Source organism: Marmota monax, unplaced genomic scaffold (genome assembly GCF_021218885.2).
Source record: "Marmota monax isolate L192 unplaced genomic scaffold, Marmota_monax_Labrador192_F-V1.1 WCK01_AAM20220418_F8-fsc00004, whole genome shotgun sequence".
Taxonomy (NCBI): domain Eukaryota; kingdom Metazoa; phylum Chordata; class Mammalia; order Rodentia; family Sciuridae; genus Marmota; species Marmota monax.
The window spans coordinates 5,350,873-5,370,208 of NW_026692881.1; the positions used below are offsets into that span (position 1 = coordinate 5,350,873).

The 19,336-nt window shown below is 48.1% G+C and overlaps 1 protein-coding gene across 2 annotated transcripts in view; it reads right to left on the reverse strand.

Moving 5' to 3' along the window:
• Positions 1-19,336, reverse strand: part of Grid1 (glutamate ionotropic receptor delta type subunit 1) — a 719,927-nt gene that overhangs the window by 537,718 nt on the left and 162,873 nt on the right. For both annotated transcript variants that reach the window (XM_046450257.2, XM_058581047.1), the window contains one exon: positions 18,640-18,924. In XM_046450257.2, the coding sequence (XP_046306213.1) occupies positions 18,640-18,924 (285 nt within the window). The remainder of the gene's footprint in view (positions 1-18,639; positions 18,925-19,336) is intronic.

Below are 19,336 nucleotides of genomic sequence, written 5' to 3' on the forward strand. Positions count from 1 at the left end.
CCAAGGCCTGTCACGTCCTGGGCAAAGAAGCCCCCAACATGTCCCCTCTGCTATGGTCTCTATGACCAGTCTCCATCAGGCTCACCATCACCCCCAAAGTCCTCACATGGCCCCCTCTGTACTGCCCTACCTGCAGTTTCCTGTCCTCAGCATCCCTAGGCCCAGGACACACATGTGCATGCACATGTGCATGCTCACACACACACACACACACACACACACACACTTTATCGCACACACTGCACTCAAAATACAACTTTATACACCCCTGTCCTTGAATCTGCAACAGCTCCCTATATATTGACCTTTTGGACCAGAAATCTCTTTGTGGTCAGGGGCTATGATGGGGTGGGGACTGCGGGATGTCTAGCAGCATCTCCAGCCTCTACCCACTAGAGCCACCCACACTCTACCCCACCCGTTACTTCAGACAACCAGAACTGTCTCTAGACATTGCCAAGTGTTGCAGAACAGAGGGGGAGGGTATGAGGGCTTGCTGAGAACACTCCCCTACAGCAGAGAGCCCAGCATCTAGCCCAGCTTTCCAGGCCCTTCCCGTTCACCTGCAAACTCCCCCAACTCTCCTGCCTCAGATCCTTGTGCTTCTCTAGGCTCAGGCTCCCCACCCCTCCTCTGCACCCTGACTCCTTCCGCCCAAATCCTCCTTCCTTGACTCAGTCCCAGACTCCCATCTTCCCTGCAGCATAAACTGTGCCCTTGATCAACCTGTCCCCAACACCAAGGAGGTCATAAACCCTGAGAGCAGGCCCGTGGTGCAGGGCTAAGCTGGCTCAAGTGAAAAGCCGATTCTGTGGCATAGATACTTCCCCCATGGCTGATTTCTAGCCACCAAAGTGCTTTCATCAAACATGAGTTGGGACAAGGTGGCCCATTCACTCTCCTGAGCACCTGTACACAGGCTCCACAGCCCCATATATACCTTCTCCTCTTGATGCACCAGGGACCCACCGCAGGTTCAGGGGCCCCAGAAGCCTCATGATGCTGGTGCCAGGCCCTGTGCAGTGTCAGGGAGGGACAGGGACAGCACCCTTGGCACAGCCTGGCTCTGCAGCCAGGGCCCATGACTGCAGTGGCAGGACGGGCGGCAGCAGGAAGTCCCAGGTGGACAGCAGGCACCCCCGACTCGTTCACCCCCATCTTGGAGGTCTATAGGGACCCGATATGCCCTCGACATCCCCGCCCTGCCCAGGCTGGACTAACAAGAAGTGTGCAACAGACACTTCACCTTGAGCTGCCCTAGGCCCTCCAGCGAAGCCTTGTGCCTATTAGAGGGAAGAAGGCAAATTTATTGATGTTTCTTGGTGACTGTGAGCAAGATTCATAGCTGGCCGCAGACGACATTCATCTGCACCTCTGACTTTAATTACCACAGACACCTGAGACGCACGGTTGTTCACAAATACATGTGTGCGCCTGTGTGAGTGTGTGCAGTGTGTGCACATATGCATGTGCATGTGTTCCTGTGTGTGTGAACACACTTGTGTGTGCTCATGTGCACATACATGTGTGTGCAGTGAGAAAGCTCCAGAGCTCTGGGCATGTTGTCTCCTTGACCTCCAGCCCATTTGCTGATTCACAACATGCTCCTGCTCGGGCCTGGTCCGTGTAAGAACCAGCATTCGGTGCCAGGGATTCAAAGTCAAGAAAGCAGGATTTACACCCTGAGGAGCTCACTGCCCAGAGGGAGAGAGAAAAAGCGGTCAGTGCATATGGCCCAGTGACCAGGTGTGAGAGGCAGAGGGCTGTGCAGCCCAGAGGAGAGGCAGACCATCTGGCAGAGGGACAGGGAGCGGGAAAGGCTTCCAAGACAAGGAGACTCTGGAAGGAGTCTTGATGACAGAGGGAAGAGCTGTCAGGCAGGGTGGCGCCTGGGGAGAGCAAGGGGAGGGGCAAGATGCAAAATACAGTGTCCCCAAGACACTGTACCCAGAAGCTGGCACTCACATCCATCCCAGCCCATTAGTCACTAAGCACGCTTTAAAAAACTCCCCTTCCCAGACTCAATGACCTCCAGTTATAACCCACCAATGAGAGGCATGTCAGCAGGCTGGGGACAGAAAGGAAGGGTCTGGGTATTTTCCTGTCTCTGTTGGTTGCCTCCAGTTGTGGCTGGGTCTCCACCATGCTCCCGGTTCTCTCAAGGTGGCCCCTCTGGCAGGTCTCAGGGACCGTCTCTTCCATTTGTCTCTAAAGCCCCAGAGTTTGGCACCTGCCTGTGGTTGTTAGTCTGAGATGCTTCTACCTCTCAGGTGCCCTCCTCTGAACAACCCCAGGGGGCACTGTTTTCCTGCTGGGGCTCTGATATACACCCTGTGTTGCTGGCACTTAGGAGTCTTGAGGGAGTGATGGGAGAAGAGGCCAAGGAGCGATACAAGGTACAGACTTCCAAGCTCCACGGGCCACATAAAAAAAGAGTTGAGTTCAGAATCCTTTAAATATTTGTTTTAATTGTAGGTGGACACAATAATTATTTTATTTTTGTGAGGTGCTGAGGATTGAGCCCAATGCCTCTTGCATGCTAGGCAAGCACTCTACTACTGAGCCACAACGCCGGCCCCTGAACTCAATTCTTAAGGAAGAAGAGCCCCTAGGCAGAGGGGTCTAAGCAGGGCAGTGAGCTTAAGGAGGTGACTTTGGTGGCAGAGGAATAAAGGGATGTCTTCTAAAACGTAACAAGCAAAATTCACAAATTCATCGCACACACAAACCTACAGCACCTACACACACGCACACATGTTCCTGGGGGACTACAGTCTCTTTTGACAGCCCGAGAAAACAAAATGGAAAAAAGGTGGAAGCAAGCCAAGTGTCCACGGATCAGTAAAATGTGGCTCATCCACACAATGGAATAGTATTCAGCCTTAAAAAGGAAGGAGTCGCTGACCTACTGGGACTTGGATGAACCCTGAGAACACCACGCACAAACAGGCAAATTCTGTATGACTTCACTTAAATAAGGAACAAAGGACAAATTCATGGAGAGCAAGGAGAATGCAATGCCAAAGCCCACAGGTGACACACCTACACTGTGTCCATACCTCAGAGCCACATGGGTATCTAGCAACAAAATCCTTCAATATCCCACAATGAGGAGGCAGCCTCCCCAGAGGTCCTGGGCCCTGCCGTGAGCATGAACCCACATGAACTATGTGTATGAGGGACCAGAGAGTGTGGGGCGAGGAGGCAGAGATGCGAGGAGAGGGCAGGAGCCAGAAAATGCCTCCCCATCAAACCACAGCAGCCCCTGACCCCGAGGCTCAGGACACTGTCCTACCCACCCCATCTCCTCCTCATGCTGGGGAGGCTGTGCTTGGACAAACCCTGGAGCACCTGGCATGAGGAGAAGGAGGGCTTGAGACTGAAATCCCCCTAACAGCCAGGGCCTGCTCTCTGGAGGGGCAGGTGGCCCATGCCCACCTTGCGGAGTTCCTGTGAGATTGAGATGACTGGGGCTGCACACGGCACAGAATAACTGGATGGTGAGTGTTTTACTCCCTCCTTCTGCAGGACATGTCATTAGTGAGACTCCATAAAATGCCTCTGGAAAGCCCACAGGCATGGCAGGGTAATGTCCACATCTTCACTGAAGACTTCAAGGTCATATGAATGACGAGTCACCCAAAGATACTTGGGACCAGAGCTAAGGACCTTCCTGTTAGTGTCCAGGGCTCCTTGGGAGATGGAGGCAGCCCCTTTCAGCTCAGACCAGCTCTGACAGTTGGCAATAACCTTTGAGTCTGAATCCTGTTCCCTGTACCCCCACCCCCACTAGCCTGGAGCCTGGGCTCCTCAGAACAGACTGTGTGCTCACGTCAGCCCTTTCCCAGTCCCAGGCCCATCAGCCACTCCTCCTGAGACCTCAAAGACCCTCTTCTCTGACTTCATGTCAACTTGACTCCATCGTCAGAGAAGCATGGTCTGTCAGGGCAGGACACACAAAGGGCCCCCCTCCATCCTCACCATCTGCCTCCCACTTCTCAGGACCACCAAGCTGCAGGCGGCTGGATTCTCAAATCCCCTCACAAGAGCTGCTGCCCACCCAAGGGATCCCTTGCTGCATCTCGTCTGGTTGTCTTATTTTGGATTGTGTCCCTGACTTTCTGCCTAATCACACTTCTTCTCAGCAATATGGCACCCAAGAAGTTATCTTCCTTCAAGACATCGAGAAAAACAGGGACCAGAACAGGGCCTGTTTTCCTCGTCCTGTCTAATTTTGGCAACTGCAGCCTCACCACCATCTTTCAGTTTCCTGATTTGAAAACAGAGTCCCCTGTGACCCAGAAACTCTGCTTTCTAGCAATGCATCCCATACATGTACTTAGATATGCTCGTGGAGACGTCTATTCTAGGGTGTGTGCTGCAGCACGGTGTGATGGGGAGACACCAGACATCACTAAATGGGGAAATGGATAAAGCAAGCCCATAGTTGTCTGCCCTGAGGAATGTTGTGTCGTACAGCAGGTAAAGAGAATGAAGTAGAACCAAGTGGGTGTGTATTAATCACAGTGTAATAATAATTCCAAAGCAAAAAATTTTTAAAAATCTGTTCTTCTGTGGGGAAAAAAGGCACACTTATACATTATACATTGCTGATGGGACTGCAAATTAGTGCAGCCAATCTGGAAAGCAGTATGGAGATTCCTTGGAAAACTGGGAATGGAACAACCATTTGACCCAGCCATCCCTCTCGTTGGACTATACCCAAAGGACTTAAAAACAGCATACTACAGTAAAGTAGCCACTATTTTAATGTTTATGGCAGCACAATTCACAATTGCTAAAATGTGGAAGCAACCTAAAATGCCCTTCAATAGGTAAATGGATAAAGAAACTATGGTACATAGACACAATGAAATATTACTCAGCATTAAGAGAGAATAAAATTATGGCATTTGCAGGTAAATGAGTGGAGTTGGAGAATATCATGCTAAGCAAAGTAAGCCAATCCCAAAAAACCAAAGGCCAAATGTTCTCTAAGTAGATGCTGACCCAGAATTGTGGGGGAGGGGATGGAGGACCTTTGACTGGGCAAAGGGAAGGGAGGGAAGGAAAGGAGGCATAGGAGTAGGAAAGAGGGTGGAATGAGATGGACATCATTACCCTAGTACATGTATGACTGCACATGTGGTGCGACTCTACATCGTGTACAGAGAAATGAAAAGTTGTGCCGCAATTGTGTACAATGAATCAAAATGCATTCTGCTGTCGTGTATAATTGATTAGAATAAATTTTTTTAAAAAAATCTATCATTCTATATTTTCCCATAATGCCTGCAAGTTTTCTGTTCCCACCACATTGCCCTCCCCACCCCATCAGGACTCCAGCCCCTGTGCTCACAGAGGCCTCCCCAGCCACTTCAGCAACTCCATGGCAGGCCCTGCCCACCCTCCATCACAGCCTTCATCTGGCTTACAGCAGTCATTGTCAGGCTAAGGAGGTACAGGTCATTCCTTCTGGCTCCCCTCCAATTCCCTAGAACCCTACACAGCCTTCAATGGGTACATGTCCAGTGGAACTGGACAGAAGAAATGGACCCATCAAGCCTCACTCAGTGGGCAATGAGGAATGCCACAACATGCAATCCTTGCCAAGCACAGATTCATGACCTCTTTCAAGACCAAGCCAAAGGAAGTTCACATGAAGGTAAATCCAACCGCTCCACCACTCTCCATCCAGACTGGGATGGGATAGGGCCACACTCCATGGTCAGCAAACTATGCTCACCGAGAAAGTCAAAGGAACCCCTTTGCTTCATTGGCTTCAAAGCTGAGCTGGAGCTACCATGCATTCTGTTCCTCAGTCTCTCTGGAAAACATCAGTGCCCTCTGGGGAATTCTTTGCAGGTCTGGGAGAAGCCTGGTCCCTCTGCTTCTTCCTTCCCAAGGGTGTGCAGTCCCTATAAGTCACATCTTCAGGCTTTTTCACTCTGACAGTCAGGAGAGCACAGCCAAGGCAGCCTTGGTTTTGGCTTCCCAAGTCTGCTGATTTCTTAACCTCATCACTCCTCGAGCATCATTAGAAGCTTCTGCAAATCCTCTCTGGATATGTGCAGGAAACACACCAATGAGCAAACAGACAAACAATGCAATCCACCAAACTCAAGACAGGGTGCCCAGCAAAGGAACAGAACAGATACTTCCCAGAAAAGTGAAATATGATTAGTCGAGAAATATATGAAAATAAGAGAATTCAAATTAAAATACACAGATTTCATCTCATTCCAGTCAGAATGGCAATTATCAAGAATATAAGGAAGAATAAGTGTTGGCAAGGATGTGGGGAAAAAGTACACTCATACGTTGCTGGTGGGATTGCAAATCGGTGCAACCACCCTGAAATGAAGTATGAAGATTCTCAGAAAACTTGGAATGGAACCACCATTTGATCCAGTTATCCCACTCCTGGGTCCTATATCCAAAGGACTCCAAATAAACACCTTTATTGCTTCAAAGCTGAGCTGGAGCTACCATCCATTCTGGTCCTCAGTCTTTTCTGAAAACCTCAGTTCCCTCTGGGAGATTTAAAATCAGCATACCATAGTGATACAGCCACATCAATGTTTATAGCAACTCAATTCACAACAGCAAAGCTATGGAACCAACCTAGGTGCCCTTCAACAGATGAATGGATAAAGAAAATGTGGTATATATACACAATGGTACATTATTCAGCCATAAAGAAAAATGAAATTGTGGCAATTCCATTAAATGGATGGAACTGGAAACTATCATGCTAAGTAAAATAAGCCAATCCCAAAAAACCAAAGGTCACCTGTTCTCTCCAATATGGCGATGCTAACACACAATAAGGGGGCATGGAAGGAAGAATAGAAGTACTTTGAGTCAGACAAAGGGGAATGAAGAGAAGGGAGGGAGGATGGGAATGGGAAAGACAGTAAAATTAATCAGACATAACTATCCTATGTTCATGTATGAATACACAACCAGTAAAACTCCACATCATGTACAACCATAAGAATGTATGTATAATATGTCAAAATACTCTCTACTGTCACATATAAATACAGAACAAGTAAACAATTTAGAAAAAAAAAAAAAAAACAGGTTTCCCAGGCTCCTGCGAGTGTCCTGTCCTGGACAGTAAGGCTGGCAGCAGGTGAGCACCCAAGCCACCACAACAGGTGGGCTGGAGGGCAAATTCCAGGGAGGAAATGCCTACCTGGAGGCCAGCAGAGGAGACAAGGCCAGCCACACAGAAAATGGCCATGTCCAGCAGTAACCCCCATCCTCTGATTCTCAGTGGCCTGAACCTTCAGAGGGAAGCAAGTGTGGGCAGCAGCTGGCAGAACCCAAACACAGAGGGGAACAGCCACACAGGTAGTGATGCAGACACAAAGGACGGCTTCTATTCTTGAGCATCCCGACGAGACAGAGGGAGCCAGCACAGGAGAACAAGGCTTGAGGGCACAGCACAGACCTCAGGTGGAAGAATGAGCTCTACCCTGGACACATGCGTGGACCTCTGCGACCACCCCATCACCACCTGCCTGGGTCCCACGAAGCCTCCTTCACATTGACCCCTTCAGTCCCCTCCCAGCTTTGCCCTAAGCTGATGACCCTCTCAAAGCCTCCTGACCCTCCAGTCACAGCCACACATTGCACACACGGGTCTCCTCCACCTGACACAGCCCTCCCCGCTCCTGCTGAAAGTCACAACCCACTACCTCCAGGATCAGAAGTGGGGCTCCAGGCCTCTAGGCCTCCTAGGACAACGGGTTCGAGGCTGGCCTGAGCCGCAGGCCGAGTCCCCAGCAGTGTCCTGGGAACTGAGGAAGAGCAAGGAAAATGAGAAATGACCTCGGACCACAGGGAGTGCCATAGCTCTCAAATCCATCATTTCATTCCAGCCTCACGGGAACCCACTAAGGCGGGCGTTTTATCATCCCCACTGCCAAAATGAGGAAACAAGGGTCAGGGAAGAGTGCCGCACACCCAGAAGCGCACTAGAAAAAGGCCGAGTCAAAATGGAGCCACGAGAAGCCGGACTCACCCTACAGACCTCGGCGGCACTGCTGCCATCACACTGTGACATAAACAAGCGCTCCGTGTTCATCTCTCCCAGGAAGCTGGGGAGAAGCTTCTCAAGGACTGGGCATGTCTACACCACCATCCTGCCCTGACCCTGACACACTCAAGGGTTCCCTGTTGGAAGGAGGGAACTTCCCTCATCCACCCTCAGACTCCATGGGATATAGATATTACAGTTATAATTGGAAATCTCCAATAAACAAACAAATGCTTGGGTTGTGGTAGAGCACTTGCCTAACATGTGCAAGGTCCTAGGTTTGGTCCCTGGTGCTGGAAGGAAAAAAAAAAATGCTTCCTGAGAGAATAAATGATGGACCACCTGAAAAATATCAACTCATGCACTCATGCACCATATATATTTAATGAGCATCTACTAAGTTTCAGGTGCTGTTCTAAATGCTGCAAATCCAGCAGCATTCAACATAACAAGCAAAAGTGCCTGATGTAGTTGGGTAGGAGGAATCACTCCCAATACCCTATAGCACAGCACAAAAACTATCATTGCCAACAATTAAATGTAGATTTCAACATAGCTAGTAAAAAGGATTTTGATGTTCCCAACACAAAGAAATGAAAAATGTCTGAAGTGACAGATATGCCAATTTCTCTGATCTGATCATCACACATCATATACCTGTGTTGAAATGTCACATAGAACCCTATAAACGTGTACAATTACTATGTGTCAATGAAAACAAAAAAAAATTGTATTTTTAAATAAACTGCCTGTCTACACAGAATTCACATTCTGGCTGGGGATAGACAGATTTCAAAAACTGAGTAAATAGGAATAAAATGAATGGGAACAAATAAGAGGGAAAGAGGTGCCAAAGAGAAACAGAATCTCAAAGCTGAGGAAGTGGTATTCAGATATCTGCAGAAAGAGTGTCCCAGGCAGGGAACAGCCAACACAAAGGTCTGAGGCAGGTCTGTGCCTGGCATGTTCAGCAGCAGGAGGAGCTGGAGAGGCATGAACGGATACAATGGAGAAAAGGAAGTGAGAGAAGGCAGTGAGTGGAAGCCCAGCACAGGTACAATGGCTATTACTCCTGTATAAGAGAAAAAAGCTCCAGTGGTCAGAGTGGACCTCTAGATGCACCAGGAAGTTGCTCCTAGCCTTTCTGTCCCCCAAAAGTTCCATAGGGATAGACATTCCTTAAGATATTCAAGAGACAAGCCAAGCAAGATCCTGTGGGCCTCCCACCCAGCCAAATCAGTGCCGAGAAACGGGCAAGAGATGTCTGCTTCCGGGGCCTCCTGTGCGAATTCAGGTAGGAGCCTTTTGCAACAGGCCAAGAAAAACCTTTAAAGCAGAAGCTCTTGCCCTGCTCGTTTTAGTCAGCTTTTTCACTGCTGTGACTAGAGGACCCAACCAGACAACTGTAGAGGAGGAAAAGTTCATTTAGGTGCTCACGGTTTCAGAGGTCACAATCCGTAGACTGCAGACTCCATTACTCAGGGCTTGAGGTGAGGCTGAACATCATGGAGGAAGAGAATGCCAGTGGGAAGCAGCTCATATGATGATCAGAAAGCAGACAGAGTCCACGCTCCAGTTACAAAATATATACCCATAGCCACGCCCCCAAATGAACCACTTCCTTCAGCCACACCCCACCTGTCTCCAGTTACCACCCAGTTAATCCCACCAGGAATCAATTCACTGATTATGTGAAGGCAATAACCCAATCATTGCTCCTCCAAACCTTGTCTCACATGTGAGCTTTTGGGGGGACACCTCACATCCAAACCGTAACAGATCCTTTTGCAACAGGCCAAAAAAAAATCGTTAAAGCAGAAGCTCTTGCCCTGCTACTGTGCTGAAAGTCCAGCCACAGAGGAGGGTGGTTCTCTGATACTCATCTTGCAGATCAAACACACCAAAGCTTGGAGAGTACCCAGCCTGCCCCAATGAAGTAAGCAGGGGAACATGGACTTGAACAGAGTTTGGGGTCACATCCCATTGGTGCCCTTCATGGAATTCTGATATTTAGCAAATCACCTCTCCCTGTTCCCTGCTATGTGTGGACTCAAGGAGATTTGGGGAGAAGGGAGATTTCAATGGGAGCCCACATTTGTTCTCCAAGAAGCACCGTGGGGCACGTGTGGGAACCGACACAGCCTCACTTCCCTGTCTTTATCCACGCTGCACCAGGCACCTCCTCAAGTCCCCAGACGCACGGCGGAACCCAATGGAGGGGCGAGGGAACTTCAGAGCTAATGAACTTTAATCTTCTGGCGAACACTACAATTAACGCGCCCCAAAGTACAGTTGCTTTGTAATTAGATTGAAGAACAAAACCCAAAACACTCGTCCGGGTAAAGTTATTGTCAAACTTCTTCCGTAGGTTTCCTAGCAATTAAACTCACTTGCTCATTTCATCTGAAAAAAGTATTTATTACTTCAATTTAAACTAATGCCATAATGATATGATGTGTGTTATTAACCAGATCTCCTGCCAACGCAGTTGAGTCCTCTGGTCTGCTCTGCCAGGGGCTGGAAAGGACACGCTGTCGGCAAGGAGGACCGATTAAAATAGCATTTGTCCTAAAAATTCTCTTTCTTCCAGGAAGTTTTACTTCAGGAAGATTCTAGAGGTAAGGCCCAACAGCTGTCAGGTGTTTGCTATGGGAACAAAGAGGGTCATCCTGCTGAGGCGTAGTGGCTCACAAGGACCATGTGTGCTCAGGCAGGGAACCTCAGGGAGGCTGGGCAGTTCAGCCCCACCATGGGGCTTGGATGGCACCCTGCAGGTCAAAGAGCTACCTCCAAGCTCTGTCTCCCCAGACACCAAGAGCACAAGCAAGATACAGCAGAATTTCTGCAGAACAAGTCAGGACTGGGATTCACCAGCACCCTTGGGATTCAGCAGGCCTCCTTTGGGCCACAGCTGGGCAAAGTTCCTGAACAATGGATCTTACTGAGCACTTAGCAGGCACCAGGCACTAGGCTAAGCCCTTTATGTAAATGAGTCATTTACTTCCCACACTGACCACATTGGACAGAGATAATTATCTTGTCCCAGTTTTACAAATGAGGAGATTGTTGCATAGAATGGTTAAGTGACTTGCCCAATGTCATACAGCTACAGAAGCAGATGTGGGATACATTCCAACAAGACTTCTCCAGAGCCCACACCTCTAACTGCTAAACTCAAGGGCCATCCTCAGCCAGGGGAACAAACAGCCACATCTCTTGCACCAAGATTCTCCTGAGGTTCTCCGTGCCTACACCCACCGTTGTGAGGAAAGAATTCTGACCACTGCCACTGCTGGTCCCCACTCATGGTTTATTGTGATCACACAGACCATTAGCCTGTGCCAGGCACTCTGCCACATGCTTTCCCTTATGGCTCAGAGATTACAATCCTGGTTCCATAGAGGAGGAAGCTGAAGCTCAGAGAAGTCACCATGGGCAGTAAGTAGGAGGGACAGAGTGGTAAACCATGCTTTCTCCATTTCCTTATTTATTTTTGCACTTGATATAAAACTCAAAATGTAGATGAAATTGCACAGGGGAAAGTACATCGCCCATCCCTATCCCAAGAATTCCTTATAATGACTGTGTGTCTATTCAGATATGCACACCACAAGCTCACATTTGCACAGCCACACTCCCCAGCACATTCTCACTTTGCTATTGTCAGCAAACATTCACTTTTCTATTAAATGTATACATTACAATTTGCTGAAGATGGATATTTAGGTTGTTACTCAATTCTGCTGTTACCAACAATGTTGCAATAGATTCTTGCACATTAAAAAAAAAAAAAAGTCCACCTGTGGTGCTTGCTACCCACAGTGGAGCCCTGGATAGCCTGCCCAGCATCCCTGAGGTCTCACTGCCCATGCCCATGTAGCACTTATGAGCCACTCCATCTTCTCAGCTAGCCACCCCGGCTGGTTGCCATAGCAAACACCTGACAGCTGTTGGGCCTCACTTCTAGAACCTTCCTGAGGTAAAACTCCCTGAAAGAAAGAGAATTATAGGACAAATGTGAGCAGAGATGCCCAGGCTTGGGGAATCAGACCTGGCCAGTTACCGCTCACCAGCCACATCCTAGAGCAACTCCATTCACATCTCTGAGCCTCAGCTTCCTCATCTGTAAAGCAGGGACAGCTCAAACCCACCTCACGGAGCTGGTGCAGCTAAAGCTTCTTCGTGGCACCCAGCACAGGAGCTGGTGGTCACTGGCTGGAGGCCTGGGTCATCTGGGAAGTTCAGTCCTGCCTCTGGCAAGACTCTGGACCCACAGTTTGTCCGCAATCAGATCATAGTTCCTGTTCATGTATTGGTTTCTTTCCTTTTATTTATAGTCAATCAGTCTGGGCTGAAGGCAGTAGAAGGTCTAGAACCTTCCAGCGATGAAGGCCACACCATCTCCATTGTCTGCCCTTAGATCCCTGGACTGAGGATAAAAGAAAGGACCCCAGGGTACTAGCCAAGTAAGCAAGTTATGGCTCCCGGGGATTCTGAGCTCCTCATTGAGGCCTCTGTAGCCTGCTCCAATCTGTCCCTCCTTGTTCCTGGCCACCACCCATAATCCAGCCACGTGATCTTTCCTCTTCTCATCACTCCCAGGCCTTCCAGCTTATTCTTCCCTCTGCCTGGAACATACTTCCCAGTCACGCCTCTCCCCATTGCCCTTTGCCTGCCTAACTTCTACTTGAGCTTTATGTACTTGTTTAAATGTCAGCTCCTCCAGGAAGTTCTCCCTGACCCCCCTGTCACAGGCTATGCTGAATGAGCCTGAGCCTTCTTCAATCACCACCAAGAACATGACCAGTCCTATGGTCATGTCAGGGCAGGACAGGGCTTAGGTGGGAAGGATGCTGGGTCACAGATGCAGAGAGAGGTGGGCTCACCTCAGGGGCCAGGCAAAGCTTAGACTGGGCCCTAGCTGTAGATGTCCTGCCAGGTGAACAAAATCTGCTCTCCATGCAGAGAGCAAGGTTTCAAAAGGAAACTATCAGTATGACATCTGGGTAGGGAAAGACTTCTTCAATAAGACAAGCAAGAGAACTAACTATAAAAAGACAAACACATTTGACAACAATACAATAAAGAACTTCTGTTCATTGAGACAAGCAACTAACTGAAGGGAGATACTTGTCACACATAGCTTACAAAAGAAAGGGCTCGATGTAAAAATTAACAACTACAAACAGGCACTTCATAGAGAGGAAAACAAAAATAGCCCATGAAGACACATAAAGATGTTCAACCTCATTTCTCATCAGAAAAACGTAAATCAAAATCAGAGTAAAAGAACATTTTGCACTAGAAATTTAAATGTACAGACAATACAAAGTATCGGTGAGGTCCAGCACTTAGCGAGTCACCGTACACAGCAGACGGTGGCATAAATAGGTAGGAATGCTTTAAGAAACAATTTGATATAAGTGAATAAAGCAAAACATGCATTGGCCCATATAGGCCCAGCAGCTCTCCTCCTCCAAATAGACTCTCAAAAACTCTTGCACACAAACACCAAAAGAGAAAGTTCTTATCAGCGTTATTTGTAATAACAGAAATCTGGAAACAATCCAAATGTCCAATAACAATAAGATGAATAAATAAATTCAATATACTGTGCAAAAAAATGATTAATATACCCACATCAAGTGGATGAATCTCAGAAACCTAATGTGGAGTGACAAAAGCAATCACAGAAATATACAGAAGTGTTATTCACATGTATAAGATTCACAAACAGACCAATTAAACAATATGTATTTGAGGATTCATAATTATCAAGTAAAGCCAGAGACTGATTAGGACCTAGTCAAAACAGTGTTTAAGTCCTTGTAGGGGAGGAAATGATGAGAGTAAAGTATATAAGGGCTTCTTTACATTTTTTTAAAACTGATTATAGGTTCTGGGCATTCACTTTATTATTTTTTAATTTGACATATGCATTAAAACTATGTATAACTTTCATTCTATTCAAAATAATTTTAAGACTAGACAATGACCATCATGCAGAGCCCTGAGATTTTATTTTTGCAGAATCCTAGCTCTCAACCCATCCCAGGCCTGCAAGCTGGACCAGAGACCCAAAAGGGTCTACCAGACCTTAAAGATGCTATAAAGAATCCTTGGACTGTTACTTCAAATACCAGCCCTGTACAGCTCTAGCCAAGTTGCTACACCCCTCTGTTTCTTCATCTAAAATGAGTCCTTGGCAAAATACACAGTACATGGTAGGAACTCAGTGAATATTTGCTGAATGAATGAGTCAGTGATATCTAAGATCCCATCACAACTATAACCCTCATCCAAATGTAGAGGGAAATTGTGGCTACAGCTACTAGCACCCACCCCCAACACACACACACACACACACACACACACACACACAAATATCCCAGCATTTTAAGTGGCAAGACAGAAAGTTCTCTGTTCTCTTTCATCCAAACTTTTGATATTTTAATGTTACAGATTTTCTATCCCAAATGTCAGTTTCTCTTTTATTTTTCCTTTTGCTGTCACAACAAGCACACAAGTATATTCCATGGAATTTTACCAAATGGCACATCTCATATTTTGTAAACCATATACACACAAACTTCTCTCTCACCCTGCATTAGTCAGCTTTCTGTCACTATGATGAAACACCTGAGGCAGTTAATTTATAAAAACAGAGTCTTATTCTGGCTCACAGTTCTGGAGGTTCAGGTTGAAGATCTGGCAGCCTCATTGCATTGGGCCTCTGGCAAAGGAGCCACGTGGTAGTGGGAGTGCATCGTGGAGCAAGCCACTAATATCACAAGCCAGGAAGCAAAGAAACCGAGAGACTGGGGTCCCACCATCCCCTTGGAGGGCACACCCCCCAGTAATCTAAGGGAGCCCCACCAGGCTCTGCTTCTTACAGGTCCATAACACCTCCAAAAGTGCCACCCTGGGGACCAAACCTTTAACACATGGACTTATGAGGGACATTCATCATCCAAACCACAGCACATCCCTCTGCCAAATTCTATCTCGGACCATGGCTTTTCCTGCTCTGATCTCTGACTCTTAACTGAAATGCCCAGTCTTCGGGTTCCAGCCATAGAAAAACATTTGGGTTTAAAGGAAGCCTGATGGGCAAATGAGGAAGAATCCGTTCTCACCCCACAAAGGAGGAGTCCTACGTATAATGGTCACTAAAGTGACTGACCACAGCAGGCTATGGCATACTGAGACCATTCTAAACCAGCCCTACCTCCTTACTGGCATCAATTCTGCTTGGCTGGGGATAGGAGAGAGAAGCTAGAGCCTAGCAAGCCCCAAATTCCAGAAATCAGATGGTGCCTTGGCTAAGAGCATAGGTCTTAGAGTCAAAAATCTCTCTCTGAGCCCCCTTTTCCTCATTTGTACAATGTTCCACTAAGCCTACCTCAGAGGGTATTGGGTGGCTTAAATAAAATAATGTATGTAAAGACACTTACAGATCAGCACCAAGAAAAGTCACTACATCCCCCAACCACTCTGTTTGACTTTGGAAGAAATAAAACAGTCTTTACACTCAATTTGCTTTTTAATTGGGCTCATCTGCAGCTAGTGCTGCAGTGAGTGGGATGGAGGAGGAGCCCTGGGAGCTGGAGGCACCATTTGTCTTGGCCATATCAGCAATGAGAATCCACCATAGCACTCACAGTTCACTGCCAGCAATGCTGAAGGAGAAACCCACATCGCTTCTTTCAGGGCTGGGTTGCTGCATGGAACAGCACATGAGCGTCTACCACCCTGGCTCACCTAACACGGGCACATTGGAAAGTAAGATGGAAGCTCTCTGCCCATGAGGGGAATAGCCAGGTCAAGCAGAGAGTGTCAAGAAGTTACCCCTTTACAGTAACTTAATCCCAACAGATTTTCAAGTGAGGACCAATGACCTGGGCAGGCAAAGGCAGGGGGTCCCATCCAGAATCCAAAAGCTCTGGCCTCCAAAGAGCCTAAAGCCAAATAGGTCAGCACCTTGGATAGCGCTAAGGGGGCCCACTGCTCTGACAGGCTTCCCAGTATGTATGGTAGGTCTGAGGTCCCCCATTCACATCCCTGGCCAGATTAGACTCAGCAAACATGGCAGCTCACTGCCAGTCCCTCCCTTCCACTGTGGAAGCCTCACAGAGCCACCACAGTACCTAAAATTGCTGAACCCACATACAGCCTCAGAATCCTACCCAGGGACACCTCAGCCAGCGGTCCACAGTGATCCATTGAGTGAAAGCTACTAGTCACCCTGCATCTTTACGAAATCAAAGGTTAAGGGTGGTCTAGTCAAAAACTAACTTAAACTTCACCAAAGGTGGCAAAAGCATTCACGTCAGAAAACAGGGGCACATCTTTGGGGTTTCTGGAAGGTTCTGGGTGGGGTAGGAGAAGAGATAGGCAGGGCAGTGTGTCTAAAGGATGAAACAGTTGCTTTCCAGTTGCCTACCCTCACCCTGATTCAAATGTCAGCCTACCCAGTGCCCTTTACTGTCTCCCCATCTCTCCTCTGTCCTGTGAGGAAATTATTTAGCAATTCCATGTCTTTGCCCATGAGTTTGTTCACTTGTGACTATTTCTTGAGAGGATTCTCTGTGCCAGGGACCATGCTGAGCAGCAGCAACAACACAGCAGTGAAAAGCACATGTCCCCCTCTCCTGGAGCTGAACACCAGGTGAGGCAGTCCAGTGTCCACTGAGGACCAGCCCCAGCTGAAGGCAGGCTGAGCTCAGAAGAGCGCATGGGCAAGACACCAGCTCTGTAGGACAGGTGGGATCAGGATGTCTTTCTTTGAGGACCTGCTTCTTGAGCTAAGTGGGGATAATGGGATGAAGCAGGGAGAAAATACCCAGGTTGGGCAAGTGCCACCAGTGTCATTCAATCTGCAAGGATCATAGGAGTTTGCACAGTGAGCAGACTGGAGTGCTACTATGGCTAAGGCTCCCCAGGCCCTAGGGTGTAGGCCAGAGTAGAAGGGAAACAACAGCAACTGGGAGAAACAGGCTGGGAAGGACCTGAACACAAGGGATGCCGGGGCATGCCCCTGCCCTGGTGGTGTCCACACCTCCCACAGGGCCCATCCTCTATGCAGACTGGACTTCTGGGTTGAGGCACAAGCCTAAAAAATTTTCAGGGGAAGGCCTGAACCCTGCAAGATGTTCTGTATCACCTTGGGACTGTTACATACCTCCTCAAGGGCCAGGGACTAAGCAGGGGTGGGAAGGAGAGGCCAGGTCCTGGACAGAGTCCAATCAAGTCCCCAGAGCCTCAGGCCACCCTCGTCCCCATCAGCACCTCATCATTATTTCAGCACAAAAACTGTTTGCTCTTTCAATTCTTCCTGGAAGGCTCCAAACAGCATATTTATTCAAGAGCTGAGGACAGCATCCCAGTCTTAGGGAAGCAGAGTATTTAGCAAATGCAAACATATGCTGACTTCTTTTCTTAGTTACATTCTTGGCAAAGGAATTATTTCACCAGGAGACAAAATGGGACTTCCAGAGTTCACCCGTTCCATCCTGCTCCAGCCCATGGGGCTATTGACCCTCACTTGTACCCTTTGTCCCTTAACACATAATGGGGTGGCTGGGGCTATAAGGGGGGTAACACAAGGACCCCTGTGAGAAAAGAGCCCTGTATCCTGACTGGTGGTCACACAAATCTGCACATGTGATAAAATCACCCAGACATAAATCCATACCCAGGACAACATGTAAACTGTGAACAGAGACCATGGACTTACCTGATTCTGGTTGTGATACTGTACTACAGTTATGCAAGGAGTGACCCTTGGGAACTTGGTTGAAGAGCACATGGGATCTCTCTGCATTATTTCTCATATATGCTTGTGAAACTCAATAATCCCCAAATAAAATATTTTTAAATGAAAACCATTTATCTCAGAACTCAGACTGATCTTTTTATACAGAGAAATCATAAGTAAACATGAACCATTTCTCCAAAGCCCATCTCTATGGTTTCCTAACAAGCACATTATACTTTTTTTCATACGAGAGATCTTCAAAGAAGCCATATTTATCCATGCAGTATCCCCAGCCACAACAACCCAGGCTGGCCAAGGGACACTCTGGGCATCCCTCCCTCTGAACTTTGCCCTAGATTGAGATCCTGAAACTCAGGTCAGATCATGGTAGAGGAAGGCAAGGAACCAAGAAGCTCATGCAAACATCCAACATGAGGGTCAATCTTTAGAGGGGAGGCCTCCAGGAGGACCCAAGATGGAAGCCTCCACCACTGCCTGCATGTAGCTCTTCAGATCCCTGCCAGCAGTTTATTAATATTTTACTGAAAACTCTTAAGATGCTTCAAACTTCAGTTGTCATGATAAGGTGCTGTTGCTAAGCAACTTCAGTACCTATCTTCAGAACTGTTTTTGCAGGTCTTACCCTACTCATGAAGCTCAAGGTTGGGCCCAAGGACCCCAAGGCACACTCAACACAGACCACCAACCACCCATTCACAGCCCAGCCAGTTCCCAAGAACTGGGCCACCTTGGGTGAAGCCACACATCTGAGGTCTCCCAGAACCTAGCCATCCCTGCACCCTAGCCCCAGAGCAGCCACCCACCCGCCACTCACCATACTCGCTGTCGTAGAACATGACGAACTTCTGCCAGCGCAGCTCTGTCACCAGCCTGAGCATGACGTCGTTGAGACGGACAGGAGGTCTCGAAGCCAGTGTGTAGGCCTCGCCGTCTGGGCTGGGGTTAAGGTGGCAGGCGGTACGTGGCGACCCCCCGGGGTTGCGCTGGACAAAGAGGTGTGGGATGTGCATGGCATCTGTGAGAGACTGCAGGGCGTTGGCAGATGCACAGCCGGTGGATGTGACCAAAGCCAAAATTCCCTGGGTCATGAGGTCACAGGCTAGAAAGAGATGGGGAACAAAAGGAGGGGTCACCATCAGCAAAATGCTTCACAGGTTTTGATTCACACAGCCCGTGCCTGGCAGCTCATGCACGCACGAGGCCCCAAGATGCTCCCTCCAGGGACCAAGAACCCAGTCATAGGGTAGGCCAGCAACTCTCATGAACAGTCTCACTGACAATCTTAGCTACATATTTTTGTGCCCACTTAACAGATGAGAACATGGAGGTTAGAAGGGGCAAAATTATTTACCCCAGGCTACACAAAGAAGGATGCTAGAGTGGGGATCCTTCTCAAATCTGCCTGGCTCACCCAAGAGATCTCTAATCTAGTGATCCTACCCAGGACCATGAGCCCTTTTAATAGCCAAAAACGTATTTTGTGAATGTGGGTATCCCAGCAACCTTGTCAT